General features: G+C 40.5%; 2 protein-coding genes across 2 annotated transcripts; both read right to left on the minus strand.

Moving 5' to 3' along the window:
• LOC130293283 (olfactory receptor 5V1-like) lies at positions 1–14,777 on the minus strand. Its single transcript, XM_056541785.1, has 3 exons — positions 14,765–14,777; positions 8,966–9,024; positions 1–930 (listed from the first exon to the last, which is right to left on the minus strand). The coding sequence occupies exons 1-3, from the start codon at positions 14,775–14,777 to the stop codon at positions 1–3; spliced, it is 1,002 nt and encodes a 333-aa protein (XP_056397760.1).
• A 377-nt stretch (positions 14,778–15,154) lies between these two features.
• Positions 15,155–16,087, minus strand: LOC130293284 (olfactory receptor 5V1-like). Its single transcript, XM_056541786.1, has one exon. The coding sequence runs from the start codon at positions 16,085–16,087 to the stop codon at positions 15,155–15,157; it is 933 nt and encodes a 310-aa protein (XP_056397761.1).
• Positions 16,088–17,497: the final 1,410 nt, after the last annotated feature.

Consider the following 17,497-nt stretch of genomic DNA (forward strand, 5'->3'; position numbering starts at 1 on the left):
TTACTGTATCTGTGTCTCAAGTACTTTTTTCAAGGCCGTCTTCACATCTTTATTTCTCAAGCTGTAGATGATGGGATTCAACAATGGAGGGACCACACTATATAAGACAGATGAAACACGGACAACGATGAAGGAATCTCCAGAAATAGGTCCATTGTAGTTAAACATAGAAGTTATATAAAAAACACTGACAACGATGAGGTGAGAGGAACACGTGGAGAAGACCTTCTGTCTTCCTTCTGAGGAGTGGATTTTCAGGATGGTGGAGATGATACGTATGTAGGAATTCATGACAAGTAGGAAAGGAGACATCCCTAAAAATACGGTGATCACATGTAACAACACTAGACTGTCTTGGATGTCACTACAAGCTGCTTCCAACATTGGAGGAACATCACAGAAGAAATGGTTGATGTGATGATCTTCACAGAATGTCAGCTTCATGGTCATCAAGGTGTGGAACACGGCATTCAACAACCCACAGACCCAACACCCGGCAACTAAGCCTGAGCAGAACCTCTTATTCATGATGATGGGGTACCGGAGGGGGTTACATATGGCTACATATCGGTCATAAGCCATAACAGCCAGAAGAAGACATTCAGATCCTCCAAAACAAACAAAGAAATAGAGTTGTGTGAAACATCTATGGAAGGATATCCTCCTGTTCCCGGTGATAGCGTTGACCAGCATAGCCGGGAGGGTGACCGTAGAGTAACAGACGTCTAATAACGATAGACAACTCAGGAAGAAATACATGGGTGTCTGGAGATGGCTGTCCACCTGGATGATGCTAAACACAGCAAAATTCCCAATAATGGTCATCATGTAGGTCACTGAGATTAAAAGTGGAAATATAATCTGTTCTTCCGACAATCCTAACAGGATAAAATAATCCGAAGAATTATGATTTGACATCAGATTAAAACTCTGAAAAAAAATAGAATCAGTCAATAACCATAGAAAGTTCCTACGAAGGGGCAGGCTCGAGAAGAACGGGTCTTAATGATGGAGTCTCACTTACAATGTTGGCCCAATAGAAGGGTTCGAAATGGTTTGGGCCACAAAAGTAGTCAAGTTTTGGGTGTATATGTATAAAAATTTGGATTGTGACCTATATCCTTCAAATGAAGTAGTGGGGCAGTGTTTGCTATTAACAATGTAATGGACGGCTGGACTCTCAATCCCATAAATATCCCTATAATATATATATAGACATTTCCCACCGCAGTTTTACCAACCATACTTATTAAATTAGCCTAGTGCAATAGCTGTCCGGACATGCTGGGAGTTATAGTTTTGCAACAGCTGGAGGCACCCTGGTTGGGAAACACTGGCCTAATGAATGACATACAAGATCATACTTTGAATCTTTCCATATGCTGTATGCTTGTTATGTTGCACAAATATTCACCATGTTTGCTCTTGGCCTTAAATGGTAACTGTGGTTACAAATAACTAATAATAAAGTGCAATTTCTACCTTACAAAAATGACTCCTTACTCGAGAAGTAATGCTTTAAAGTCTTGGCCACTAGGTGTCTCACTTCTCTGCAATCTGCTGCCTATTGTTAGGGGAATTCTGTCTATAGTAAGACAAAACAGAAAAGGTGGGGGTGGGCCTGCAAGCTGTGTCTGTTCTCCAGAAGGTCTACACTGTCCATGTAAGATAAATCAAGGCTTCCCTCTCATCTCAGCAGCAGTTTCAGTGCTTAGTATAGTGACTTATTCCTTGCTTTGCTGCTGGGGTATATACACTGTGCTTTCTCCTCTCTCTCTCCCTTTTTACTTGCATGTCTTCTACAGCATTTCAACGTTTAATGCAACCCCTTCTTTGCTGAGCTGTTGTTGTTTCTTTTATTTCTGCTCACATAGACTGCTTCTAGACCAGTAGAACCTTATAGATCAGCTATTACGTAAACCTCACAGTAACACTGGGCAATAGTCGGAGTGACTTTGATTAAAGCTCTCCCAATGTTATCAGCTTGAGAGCCGATCGTCTCTGCTACAAATACCGGGAGAGCCAGCAGCCGACCCTCACCTTAGTTGTAACAGTAAATAAAGACACAATTTATTTGTCCTGTTTAAATGAAATAAATAGATTAACTGTTACAAGTTACCAAGAGTCAGATCCTCTGAGTGATGCGCTTTCATATCCAAGACTTTGTCTGAGAGCGCTCCCTGTCCAGGTGCCAGTAACAGGTTGCCGATAGCAATACATGTTACATGCTAGCAGGTATGATCCCCCAGTGTACCTACAACATACTGTCTAATAATGTTTAAATAGTATCAGGCTTATCCCCAGCTAATGTAATAGAAGATAATTCTGTCTAGACAGTTAGTGTAGAATGAGAAGGGGCATTGAACTAAAATAAGCACCCGCAGCTACCCCAACATTTCACCTCCTGCTTTTTCAAGGCTGTGGGCGGTAAATGTGACCACATGCAAGGAGGAAAGTGATAACCTCTGACTTGTGGTGATTGAGGAACTGCGATCCAATGGAATAACAGATCACCAAAACGGTAACTAGTTAATCAGATAGTCGGTATGCCGGAGGCTGAGAGTAGTACGCACCTACCAGGTAATGTGATCAGCTTCATCTCATGTCATCGTCTCCTGACCTTGTAAGTTACCCCCTTTCAGTGCTAGTTCCAATCCACCTCTTAAAATCCCCTACACCTCCGCTACCCTATATGTTACCGATGTCCTTTACAAACATAGTGCCCAGCCGGCTCAATACCTATGCACTTATTACAAAGGTTATGTTTATTTTTATTACACTACTTCTATATATAATTCCTACCATTCACTGGGAAATTGGTCCATTTGTCTGGAAATACAGACTTTTTGTACATATATGGTCGATCAACCTACCAATGAATTCGGACCCTTTTGTTGTTGTTTGTCAGAAACCACTTGAAGGGGTTAATGTAATAAAACAAGGCAGGTTTAGTATGTATATATGAAGTGGGGCAAAAAAGTATTTAGTCAGCCACCAATTGTGTAAGTTCTCCCACTTATAAAGAGAGTCCTGTAGTTGTCATCATAGGTTATAACCTCAACTATGAGAGACAGAATGAGAAAAATATCCATAAAATCACATTGTCTGATTTTGAAAGAATTTATTTGCAAATTATGGTTGAAAATAAGTATTTGGTCACCTACAAACAAGTAAGATTTCTGACTCTCACAGACCTGTAACTTCTTCTTTAAGAGTCTCCTCTGTCCTCCACTCGTTACCTGTATACCAAAGTATTGAGATGAACTTTTGTTATTGACCAAATACTTATTTTCCACCAGAATTAGCAAATTTGCAAATAAATTGTTTAAAAATCAGCCAATGTGATTTTATGGATTTTTTTTCTCATTCTGTCTCTCATAGTTGAGGTTATAACCTATGATGAAAATTACAGCCTCATCTTTTTAACTGGGAGAACTTGTACAATTGGTGGCTGACAGAATTCTTTTTTGCCCCAGTGTGTGTGTGTATGTATGTATGTATGTATGTATGTGTGTATATATATATATATATATATATATATATATATATATACACACACAAAAAAAAGTTACAGCACTAGTTGTAGAAAAACGCCAATGGTGCAGCGCTCCAAAAAAGTAGTGAAACAAAGTAGTGAATTTATTGGCTCACATAACAGCAGCCACGTTTCTGTCCTACTATAAGACCATTTTCAAGCTCAGTGACAACTACATAATAAGGGGTATTTATACCCAAAACACACCATGCAATCAATAAAGTGTTAACATATTTAATCAAGAATTTTTACATATAAAGTGTATTAATATTACAAATATGCGCAGAAATTCTCATATATAAGGGGCTGCAGTGCATATATTGTGTATAAATCAAAGGGACCAGTGTTGTAATATAAAAACATAGCTTAAAAAACATACGTATACAGTTAATAACATATACAGTTCACCTGTGAATAGATCTCAGAAAATAAATATACATGTATTAGAAGAGGCCCGCTCACCCGCCCTGTGTAAACAAACATAGCGCCCCTGGCGTTGGTCGCCGGTCACTGCGCCTGCGCTGGAGTTCAGAACCTGGAAACAAAGTTCCGGTCAGTTGACCAAGATCGTGATCAAAGTCACATGGTCCTCATCTATCATCTGGTCAGATACTATGGAAACAAGGGACGCTCGCACTCGCGTCATTACCACCTTCCCTTAGATCACCAGGTGACCATGTCTAATTAGCTGTATTTACATGTACATGGGGGATATAGAAAGGTTATGCACATCAGGGGGATCAATTAGATGAAATATAATAAATAGCAAAGTAAATAGTATAACAATATATGTCATGTTACACGTGGTTTGCCTTCTTATCCTGTGTGTCCCTTCTCTCTCCGCTTCATTTTGTTCTCAGTTTTGACTCCTCCCCTCCCTTCAGTCTTGTCTTTTTGCTTCATCCTTCATCTCATCCAACTAATTTCAATAAGATTGGAGGCTACTGCTATCTCATCACAAACTGTAAGTTTCAGAGATCACACTTTCAATGCTTAGACTGGAGAGGCAGAATAATATATCTTAGAAAAATAAGAAAATAGAAAAATGTTGAAAAAAATGTATAGAACAAAACAAACAAAAATGTTTTAAAATAAATAAAATTAATGAAAATGAAAAATTTCAACCAAAAAATAATCCACAATTAAAGGGGTACTCCCACCCTAGACATCTTATCCCCTATCCATTGCGGGGGTCCCACCGCTGGGGACCCCCGCAATGTTGCATGCGGCACCCACCTGTTTGTTGTCCGGAAGCACTGGAGGGTCTCGGTCGCGACCACTGGAATGGAAGTCCGTGACGTCAGGACTCCGCCCCTCGTGTGACGTCACGCCCCGTCCTGGAAACTATCTCAAAGGATGTACCAATGTCTATTCAGTATCTTTGAAATAGAGATACTCTTAGGATGATAAATCGATATAAATGGTATCCGATCTTGTTTAGATCAGTATTTAGGATGCAAGGTGGTTTCTCTCTAACAAAAATACCTTATTCTTATGTGTATTTACTACACATGAAGGGCAACACCTCTCAAGAAAATTGGACGCCATGTTCTTCAACCACTTAACGACAATGGACGCAAATGTACGTCATGGTGCTGTTGTACTTAACGCACCATGACGTACATTTACGCGATGCCATGACCGCAAGCAGCCAGGGACCCGCTGGTAATGGCGGACTTCCGCAATTGCGCAGATGTCCGCAATTTAACCCCTCAGATGCATCTGTGGCAGTGCGGTACTTTGAGTGGATAATCGGATCTCACGCAGCGCTGCTGCGGGGATCCGATCATCCAGCATGGCAGCGGGGGTCCCCCCGGCTGTCTCCTGGGGTCTTCTGCTCTGGTCTGAGATCGAGCAGACCAGAGCAGAAGATCACCGACAACACTGATCAGTGCTATGCTCTATGCAGTATTAGCAATCAAATGATTGCTATAAATAGTCACCTATGTGGACTATTAAAGTGTAAAAAAAAGTGAAAAACCGTAAAATAAAAAAATTTGAAAAATCTCCCCCACAATAAAAAGTAAAACATCCGTTTTTCCCATTTTACCCCCCAGAAAGCGTTAAAAAAATGAATACACATATTTGGTATCACCGCGTGCATAAAAGTCTGAACTATTAAAATATATTGTTAATTATCCCATACGGTAAACAGCGTAAATGTAAAAAAAAATTAAAAAGTTTAAAATTGCTGCTTTTTTGTCACATTTTATTCCAAAAAAAATGTATATAAAATTTATAAAAAGTATAACCTAAGCAAATGTGGTACTGATCAAAACTACTGATCATGGCGCTAAAAATGAGCCCTCATACCGCCCCATATACGGAAAAATGAGAAAGTTATAGGTGGTCAAAATAGGGCAATTTCAAACATACAAATTTTGTTAAAATAGTTTACATTTTTTTTAAGCAGTACAATTATACAAAAGCATATAACATGGGTATCATTTTAATCGTATTGACCCACAGAATAAAGAAAACATGTAATTTTTACCGGAAAGTGTACAGCGTGATAACAAAATCTTCAAAAATTTGCTAAATTGCAATTTTCATTTACATTTTCCCATATAAATAATATTTGTTTGGTTGTGCCGTACATTTTATGGTAAAATAAATGATGTAATTACAAAGTACAATTGGTGACGCAAAAAACAAGCCCTCATATGGGTCTGTGGATGGAAATATATGGTTTTTGAGTTATTGATTTTTAGAAAGCGAGGAGGAAAAAACGAAAATGCTAAAATATTAATTGGTCTGGTCCTTAAGGCCAAAATGGGCCTTGTCCTTAAGGGGTTAATGTGTCTACAAGCTTCACTTTGTCAACTATGCTCCCAGCTCTTAACATCTGGCTAAACGGCAAAGAATTTATCATCTTTCTAGGATGACTACTCCGACAATGTAGTAATGTGTTTTTATCAGTTGGCTTAGTAAATAAATTCGTCCGTAGCCTGTTGTTGTCAACCGAAACGTCATGTCGTAGGAAACTAACAATGTCCAATGTGTCATTGTGAATTGAATATTTGTGTCTATGTCATTCAAAAAAGCAAAAAAATGTTATAATGTGTTCTGGGATCCTGTCCAGAGGAGGAAGAGATCGTCAATGTACCGTCACCACCCCAGACAATGTTGACCATGCCTTCCTCTAAGGAACTCACATACAGATTTGCATACATGGGCGCCACATTTGTCCCCATGTCGGTACCAACCAACTGTAAATAATATTGTTCATCAAAAATAAGTGGGCCCCTTCTGATGGTCAATGGACATGTATAGACTACAAATGTCTAAAGAAACCAAAATGGTATTAGCTGGAATGTCAATGTCTCTGATCATTAAAAGAAAGTCACTTGTGTCTCCAATGTAAGACTTAGAACTAAATACATATGTTCTGACTACCTGACCTAGAAAGATGGATGCATTACTCAGGAAAGCCTCTTGTCTGGAGACGATAGGCCGCGCGTGCCTCTTCTAATTCATGTATGCTTATTTTCAATGATCTATTCACAGGTGAACTGTATGTGTTTTTCAAGCTGTTTTTATATTACAACACGGGTCACTTTGATTTATACACGATCTATGACCTGAAGCACTTTGTATATGAGATTTTATGCGCATATTTGTAATATTAATACGCTTTATATGTAAAAATTCTTGAGTGAATATTGTTAACACTTTATTGATTGCACTAGTGTATTTTGGCTATAAATACCCCTTATTTTATATTTGTCATTGAGCTTAAAATGGTCCTATAGTAGGACAGAAACATTACTGCTGTTATGTGAGCCATTGTTGTTTTTCTACAACTGTTTGGACTTTGATCTTATTCTGGCGCTGGAACCACATTGGACATTGAGATAAGTAGTGCTGCAAATTTTATACACACACACATATATATATATATATATATATATATATATATATATATGTATGCAAAATCATCGGTAGTTGCAGTATCTTGTAATACCTTTTTTATTGGACTAACAAGATTATGTAGAGACAAGCTTTCGGGATTTCTCACAAAAAGGATTAGAGACACTTATACCCACCAAAAACAGGGACATTCTACATGCTCCCAAAAATCCACAAATCTGGAAACCCTGGCAGACCAATAATAACAGGTATGGACACACTAACTGAACAGATATCTGGTTTGGTAGAAAACACACTAAAACCCTTTGTTACACGCACCAGTAGCTTCATACAGGACACCACTGACTTTCTTAACAAACTGAGTCAGATTACGATCTTGCCTGCCAACTCCATATTGGTAACAATGGACGTAGAATCTCTGTATAGTAACATCCCACACAGAGATGGAATTGAGGCCTGCTCACTGTCCCTCTCCTCCCAGACCCTCAACCATATATACAGCCCTCAGATCATCACCAAACTAATAGAATTCATTCTCACACACAACTACTTCAGCTACAACAATGAAATATACCTACAGATGATGGGAACTGCTATGGGGACCAAGATGGCACCACAATATGCCAATCTGTTCATGGCTGACCTTGAAGAGCGATTCCTGAATACCCAAATTCACAAACCCTACAGATACTACAGATACATTGATGATATTTTCATTGTTTGGACTGAAGGAGAGGATAAACTCAAACTATTTCATGATGCCTTCAACACATTTAATCCATCCATCAAACTCAAAATGGACTTCTCTACAGAAAGTGTAAACGTTCTGAACACCACTGTAACTATAAACAAGGACACAAAACAGACATCTGTATACAGAAAACCCACAGACCGATCCAGCTATCTACACAATTTAAGTTCCCATCCGTCCCACACCAAGAAAGGCATCATATACAGCCAAGCCATCAGGTACCACTGCATCTGCTCCAACCCTGATGACAGAGACATCTACAAACGCTAGCTGAGAAATGTAATCAAAAAGGTTACAAACCAAGGACCATCCATAAGAAAATCTACTCTGCTCTTCAAACACCACGTGAACACCTGCTGCAATACAGAGAGAAACAAACCCCAACTTAATGTCCATTCTCCACATATGTTGTTTTAACCCCTGCATATTTTGTGAGATAGAACCTGTGTTTTCTCCTTGTGAGCTCAGAAATTCTTATGACTTGATAAAGGGAGGAATCCCGAAAGCTTCTCTACATAATCTTGTTAGTCCAATAAAAAATGCATTACAAGATACTGCAACTACACATGATTTCGCTTTTTGCATCACTGGACTAATACGGCTACTAACTAATCTCTCTCTCTCTCTCATCTCTCTCTCTCTCTCTCATCTCTCATCTCTCATCATCTCTATAACAGTTTTTTTTCTCTATTTTCATGGAGTGCTGCACCATTGGTTTTATATATATATATATATATATATATATATATATATATATATAATGTTTTAAAGGTTCTCTCAGATTTACTTACATATGTGTCTGTACATACATGATCTGCTGTCTCAATCATTATGTTGCTATCATTATGTAAAGTCTGATCATTTGTTTCTAGATAAAAAAACAAAAACAAACATAAACTCCTGTTGGAGTCAAAAGGGATAAATGTTAATGTTTTAATTTTATAAATTAATTTTCTTTAAGTTTATAAAAATTTTAGTTTATTTTAGCTGCATTTTTTTAAATGTTCAGCCGAAAATGACAAAATTAGGATTCAAAAATTCATATTTCACCAACACACTTCATTCATGACATATTTACCTTAGCTGGCCGCTGCTGCTTACCTGGATTAATCCTTGTATTTTTAATTTTCAATAATAGTTATTTCAGAAGTTTTAGTTCATTTTAGTAGACAAAAAGACATTAGGACTAAAACATTTTTGGTAACATTACTATTTTTATTTTTGATTTTCCATAGTGACACATGTGTTTTCTGCTTCAAGGCTTTGTGTTATGTGAACCTCCTCATATTTATTGAGCCACAAAACCCCTCATGGAGCAGCAACTACAGAGAAAGATACATAGACGACATCCTCAGAGGCTGCACCATGTCCCTATGGGAGTCATTAATCATTAAGGTTAATTATTTCTAGAAGAAAATATAAATTTAGATGTATTAGATTATTGTGTGAAATTAAAGAACAGAAATTTACACCAAAGAATGGAAAACATTGTACAAATTATAAATACATTTTCCTTGAGAGTTGTCCCAACATGCCAACCCCTGTCATATACCTTACTAAACCATTAGACATTATAGAGTGTTGACCCCATCTCACTACCCCCTAATTAAAGCAGAGATGTCCATGTAATATGTGAACACCTGTTAACCTGACAGGCATACAATACTTCATGTAGTGTTTAATGTTTCCCATGGGTGCAATTTATTTAGAGGGGTGGTGTAAGGTCTGTTTTTATTTGGGTGTCTTGTCTGGGGGTATGGATTCATTAATGGATTGGTGTAAGTCTGTATCTAGGATTTCTTCTTTGGGGTCGGGATTTATTTAGGGGATCTGGTTGGATAAATATATATATATATATATATATATATATATATATATATATATATATACATATACAGCCTCTATACTAAACCCCATGAAAATATAGACCCCCCAGATGAAACTCCCTAAATAAATGCAGGCTCCAAACTGGAAGTCAACACAAAGCCCAGACTAGACCAATAAATAAATACAGACCCAAGATCCCTAAATAAGTAGAAATCCACAAACCAGCCCACAATAAAGGCAAAGGTCTAATTCCCAAAATAAAAAGAAATCCAGAATCCCTAAATGATTAGACTCAAAATGCAAAAATATATACAGATCAGAGCCCCTAAATAAATACAAACCTTAGATCAAACACTTTAATTATATACAGACTGATTGGATTTGTAGTAGCCAGGATGCAGCAGCAGATGGCGGACTAGTGGGAGTTGTAGTAACCTACAGACAGTAGGAGATGGTGGACTAGTGGGAGGTGTAGTAGCCGGTGGACTAGTGGGAGGTTTAGTATCCAGTGGACAGCAAAAGGTGGCAAACAGCAGAAGGAGGCAGACTGGTTGAAGTTTAAGTAGCCAGGGTAGAGCAGTGCAACACTCACGTTTCAGAAGACAGGAACCCCGGTGGATGTGGATCCGCTGGACCTGTGTGGCAGATGACATGGACCGTACCAGGGAATGGAGTCTAAGGTGCCGCTGGCTTCCACCAGAGCCCACCACAAAGTGGGATAGACTTGCTGCAGCAGGCGTCACCCAGGCCGCTACCCCTTGCACGGCTCGACCACACAGGTGGCTGAGGAGATATGAGGCACAGGAGGGATAAGGCAGCTCGTAGTCTGGATAGCAGAAGGTCAAGGCAGGCGGCACAGTTGCGTAGTCAGAACGTGGCAGGAGGTCAATAGGCAAGCGGCAGAGAAGCAAGGTCGGGTCACAAAGTGAAGGATCAGATACACGGCAAGGCAATAACAGGAATGCTTTCTCTCAGGCTCAAGGAAACAACGATCCGGCAGGGGAGTGAGGAGGGTGGAGGAATATATAAATGAGCCACAGGTGAATCACACTAATGAGTGCACTGGCCCTTTAAATCTTAAAGCTCCGGCATGCACGTGTCCTAGGGGATGGGGACATGTGTGCCGGAGCAGTGAGGCAGAGGCTGGGGCAGGAGAAGCACCAGGTGAGTGACGGACTGAGGCTCGGATGCATGCGCGTCACGCGATGTGAGTCCCAGACCCACCAGCAGCAGGTAACGGGACCATGGGCTCACAGCCAGCATGTGCGGCCAGAGCGTATAACATAATAAGCAGGAGGTGTCGGACTGTCAGGAGTTGTAGTAGCCATGGTACAGAAGGAGATTGAGAACTGGTGGGATTTGTAGTAGCCAGTGGACAGCAGGAGATTGAGAACTGGGGGGATTTGTACACCCTGTTCCAAATTATTATGACAATTCTATTTAAGTGTCACAAAGATTTAAATATTTAGTTTTTCAGTTTAACTCCTGGATGGCATTGTATCTCAGGGCTCTTTTGATCACTGAAAACAATCTCGGACACCTGTGATAATTAAATTGTCAGGTGAGTCAAATTTAAGGAAAAACTACTAAAGGTGGGTGTTCCACACTATTAAGCAGACACCATTTTCAAGCAATATGGGAAAGAAAAAGGATCTATCTGCTGCCGAAAAGAGGTATGCCTTGGACAAGGTATGAAAACATTAGATATTTCATGACAACTTAAGCGTGATCATCGCACTATTAAGAGATTTGTGGCTGATTCAGAGCACAGACGGGTTTGTGCAGATAAAGGCACATTGAGAGACATTTCTGCCAGATCCATGCATCGGATCAAGAGAGCAGCTGCTAAAATACCATTACATAGCAGAAAACAGATATTTGAAGCTGCTGGTGCCTCTGGAGTCCCACAGACATTAAGGTGTAGATTCCTCCAGAGTCTTGCAACTGTGCATAAACCTTCTATTCGGCCACCACTAACCAATGCTCACAGACAGTCCTGTTCACTGATGAGTGCCGTGCAACCCTGGATGGTCCACATGGATGGAGTAGTGGATGGAAACCCTGTTCCAACAATGCTGCAACATCAGCAAGGCGGTGGCGGAGTCATGTTTTGGGCTGGAATCATTCCTGTTAACCTCATTCACTACTCTTGGTCCCCTCCTTCCTTTTGTTCCCTCTCGCTATTACACTCATTAACTTCCTCCTCCTTTAGCTTCCCTAAGCTAAAGATCTTCAGAGGATTGGTAAGTGTAACCTCCAGTATTTATCACTCCAACAATGTCTGTATATTTAAACCGACACTCTATCTATCCACATAGCGGGTTTATATACAGTGAGTTTCAATATGTTTATTACCACTGCACACTCACCCCTAAAATCTGGAACCTGATTTATTTATACATTGATTTTTTGACCATATTTGTATTTCTGTACATGTATATATCTGCTCTTTAACCACACCTTTTTCGCCCAAATGTATCTAAATCTAAATGTAGAAATATGGTCATAGATTGTGCTGAATATTGTTTTCATCTAAATGGAGACATATTTTTATATATTATGCATATATATATGAGGTAACCTTGGGGGATAAAGCCTTGTGGGGTGTAGGGTAGTTAGGGTGTTGCTGTTCAGAATAATAAAGGGCGCTGTTAACCCTTGTCACTCGTGACGCCAGGGTGAGGGTTAAACACTGTAATCTTGATGGGCCTATTGCCACCCTTCCCAAGAGCAATAGGTGAATGTAGAATAAAGGATTGTCCACAACCACTGTTAACTGAAAACTTGCAGGAACTTTTACTGAAGAATTTCTGTACATGTAGTAACAGTAACAGTCCAGATAACAGAGTCTCTATAGATATAGCTGAGCAGCGATTGACAGTTGGTTGGGATCAGATAAGCCCAATTTAGCTTCTCAGAGATTTTTTAGCATAGATCCGCTGGATTTAAGGGTGCGTTTAGGTCCAGTGATCTTGTGGAGAGTAGCGGGGAATTGCTTAGTATAACCGCTTTGATATAGGCCGAGGCCGCAAGGCTTTGGCCTAGTAAATTATCTTATAAGCTGCGGAGGTCCTACCTCATCCAGAATCAGCAACCCAAGAGCAATGATGCTGCTTGCTTGGCAGCGCAGGAACAAGAGAGCGATCAAGATGGCGCAGCTCCCTTATATGGGCAGGAGGCTGAGCTGTTTTGGATTGGTCCAATCAGCTGTCACTCACCGTTACAATGGATTGTGGGTGATCACATGTCATGAGAACCACCAAAGGTCCTTTAGCAAAAACCATAGAGTTCTGAACCTAATCACATGACCCGCAGGTCCTGCTACGCTAAACAGGTAGGCAATTGAATATATACATATTTACACTTATATTTATATGAATTTCTATACAAATATGAACCAACTAAGGGGTGATGAGGGGATAACTAAAGAAGAGGGACCCTGACGTTCCTAGGGACTCTGACTATGGGGACCTCTACAAAGGTACAGTGTGAAATACGGTACCGGGACACCACATATATATATATATATATATATATATATATATATATATATATATTTATTTGTCTTATATCAAATCTTGTTTCTATGGAATATTTTATGGTTTTAAACGCCTCTCTTTATATGTACCTGTTTACTTCAGATGCTATAGATTTCATAATGGCATTTTTATACTGTTGGAAACCTCTAATTCCTCATTTTTTGCTCTTTCTCTAAAACAGATTTGCACATCTTTTATCTATGTCTATAAGCAATATTCTTTTAAATTGACTGCTTGCATTTTCCATGTCCTTTTACTTATTCCTATAGATATATATTGTTGGACCTGAGGAAGGCACTGTTGGCGCGCCGAAACGCGTTGGCAGAAATAAAATATTATTTTTCCTGTGCTGGCCTGTGTCTTCAATCTGTGACCTACCTTGAGTGGCGCCTCCCAGACCAATTTTTTTCCTTCCTATTTCCTGTGCATCCATACTGGTTCCCTAAGGGAGTCCGGTACCGGCCTGAGTGCGGCAGCTCTTTTCTACTCCAACCTTGCCTCATCCCATACTACCAGGATATTTTGACTCGCAAGAGCCATATATCAGGGTACTTGACAGGTTAGTATATCACTTAGGTGTGGTGGAGGGCTCACACCAGGTTGATAAACGATACAAAAGTGAGTGCCCCCTGTGCTTCTGTTTTTTCTCCCTCACGAGATTATTAATACAGGTAACGAGTGGAGGACAGAGGAGACTCTAAAAGGGGTACTCCGCTGCTCAGCGTTTGGAACAAACTGTACCGAACGGTGGAGCCGGCACTGGGAGCTCGTGACATCATAGCCCCGCCCCCTCATGGCATAATGCCCCGCCCCCTCAATGTAAGTCTATGGGAGGGGGTGTGACAGCTGTCACGCCCCCTCCCATAGACTTGCATTGAGGGGGAGGGGCTATGACATTAAAAGCTCCCGGCGCCAGCTTCAGCGTTCGGAACAGTTTTTTCCAAACGCTGAGCAGCGGAGTACCCCTTTAAAGAAGAAGTTACAGGTCTGTGAGAACAAGAAATCTTGCTTGTTTGTAGGTGACCAAATACTTATTTTCCACCATAATTTGCTAATAAATTCTATAAAAATCAGACAATGTGATTTTATGGATTTTTTTTTTCTCATTCTGTCTCTCATAGTTGAGGTTATAACCTATGATGATAATTACAGCCTCTCATCTTTATAAGGGGGAGAACTTGCACAATTGGTGGTTGACTAAATACTTTTTTACCCCTATGTATATAGAGTAGGTGGACTTACTGTTGTTGGGCATCTAACCATCAACATTGGCTATGCTGCACCCTTGTGACAGTAATAGCCCATGGGGGTTGGGACAACCCTGCGGAAGCCCTTGTGACAGTGTGACCAGTATGACAGTGACCATGGATACATAGGACTACATCTGCACTCCCTCTGGGTTGTCAAAAGGTTCCTGTGCAGAGGGACCACAGAGGTGAAAATGGAGGAATTGGCTCAATGGTCGTGGAGAGAACATTGCGAGGGAGACGAACATCAGGGGCTTCTGTCCTTTGTGGCAAAACACAACCTAATAATGGGGTTTCCTGAGGCTCTGCCCCCCCCCTCTTGACCTTCTATGTATTCCAATGTATATAAATAAATACTTTACTTCTACCGGTTAATATGTTTATTTTATTTGAAATGATGATATTTCCCCGTGAAAGCCTTTGTCAGCGCCCTCCTGACCTCTTGGTTCCTCAGGCAATAAATAACAGGATTAAACAAAGGTGTTAATACACTGTACAGCACGGATGAGAGCCTCACAATGTCAAATGAGTCTCCCGGTGCCGGGCCGATATAGTTAAAGTTAGCGGTAACGTAGAACACTGAGACAACAATCAGGTGGGACGAGCAGGTGGAGAAGGCCTTCTGTCTGCCGACTGCTGAGGGTATCTTAATAATAGTGGAGATTATATGTACGTAGGAAACGATGACAAACACGAATGGCGTCATTCCCAGAAAAACACTGACTATGTATAGAAGCAGCTGACTGGTTTGTGTGTTGGTGCAAGCGGCATTTAACATTGGCGGGACATCGCAGAAGAAATGATTGACATGCCAAGGTCTACAAAAGGTCAGCTTAGAGGTCATCAATGTGTGAAGGACCGAGTTCAAGAAACCACTAAACCAGCACCCTCCTACCAAGTATGAGCAGAACCTCTTATTCATAACCACGGGGTAATGGAGAGGGTTACATATGGCCACGTATCGATCGTAAGCCATGGCGGCCAGAAGAAGACATTCGGATCCTCCAAGAGACACAAAGAAGTAGAGTTGGGTGAAGCACTCGTTGAAGGATATCTTCCTATTTCCAGTGATGGCATTGACTAGCATAGCCGGGAGGGTGACCGAAGAGTAACAGATGTCTAAAATAGATAAATAACTCAAGAAAAAGTACATGGGTGTCTGGAGGTGGTTGTCTATCTTTATAACACTAAAGATGATCAGGTTCCCAAGAAGGATCGATGCGTAGACGGTGAATATAAGAAGCGACAGCAAATCTCCTTCACTGGAAAATCCTAATAGGATAAAATCACAAAGACAAGTCTGGTTTATCCGTGCCATCCAATTCTGGAAGAAAATAAAAATATTAAATATTGGCAAAAATGCCACAATTTTGGTTTACAATTTTTTTTTTAAATACCAATAAGCTATATTAGGGTTAAAGTTGTATTCCGGCTTTATACATTTTTGCATGATCGCAGGGGTCCTGCCGCTGGGGCCACTGCAAACCCACTGCATTCTGTGCCATGTGCTGCCTCTGAGACGGGGATGTGATGTCACGGCCATGCCCCCTAGTGATGTCACATCATGCTACGCCCCCTCCATTCATGTCTATGGGAGGGGGTGTGACATCCGCCACGCCCCCTCCCATACACATGAATGGAGGGGGCGTGGTTTGACGTCACTAGGGGCGTGGGAGTGACATCACGTCCCCGTCTCAAAGGCAGCGCCCGGCACAGAATGTTGGGGCTGCACTCAGATGTATAGAGCCTGAATACCCCTTTAAACAAAGCCATAATACATCACTCATGAATATCTATGGGTCCACACTGTACAGTATTCCCAAGACTACACCAGAGAGAGAATATATCCCAAATATTTTGTCATACAGTGGGACTATATGGCGGCGGTTTTAGTGCTTGCAGCTCCATAAGAGGACCATAAGATTACGGGGTATGTGGACCCAGCTTAATCTTGCTGACATGTGTATGAGCCCTTACAATCTAGACAATCCAATAATCTAGCACTTTGCGATCTGGCGATCTGATAGTAGAGTCTGCCTCAAAGAGAGTGCCGATCTAACGGATCAGATATTCTGCCATTTAGCATATATATTTTATTAACACCAATTACTGTGCGGGATCAATAACAATATATTTTGATAGTTCAGACATTTCTACACTTGGCAATGCCAAATATTTTTCTTCTTTTTTGGGGTAATTATATTTTTTATTTGGTGAGGTATAAATACATATATTTCCCAAAAAGACAGGGCGCCACTCCAGCAATCCAGTGTAAAAGTGGTTTTTATTCACCCAAGGGTCAATATGTAGAAAATTCAGCACAGAATGGCCTCTAGTGCGGTGCACAGTATCCACCAGTTTGCCATACTGGATCCAAATACGACTCTCCCCTCAAGGAAACAGCAGCAGTCACAAGGTCCAGTTGAATGCAGTCTAAAAGTCTTTTATTACATCAGAGCATACAAATGCGACGTTTTGGCAAACAAGCCTTTTTCAAGCTTAGTGTATATACAAATACACCAATCTTAAATAGATAGCAAAGATACGTGATAGGTGGAAACACAAGTGCAAACAATACAATGATAATCATTTAGCCAGCCCTCTAAAGTCCATATTCAATCGGTCTGCCTTCAAGGAGAACGCTGGCTCCACGTGGCGCAGGATACAAAAGGAATGGAGATCAGATTAAATCGAGGTAGTTTATTTCCCAAGATGCAACGTGTTTCGC

Source organism: Hyla sarda, chromosome 10, assembly GCF_029499605.1.
Source record: "Hyla sarda isolate aHylSar1 chromosome 10, aHylSar1.hap1, whole genome shotgun sequence".
In the NCBI taxonomy this organism is placed as follows: domain Eukaryota; kingdom Metazoa; phylum Chordata; class Amphibia; order Anura; family Hylidae; genus Hyla; species Hyla sarda.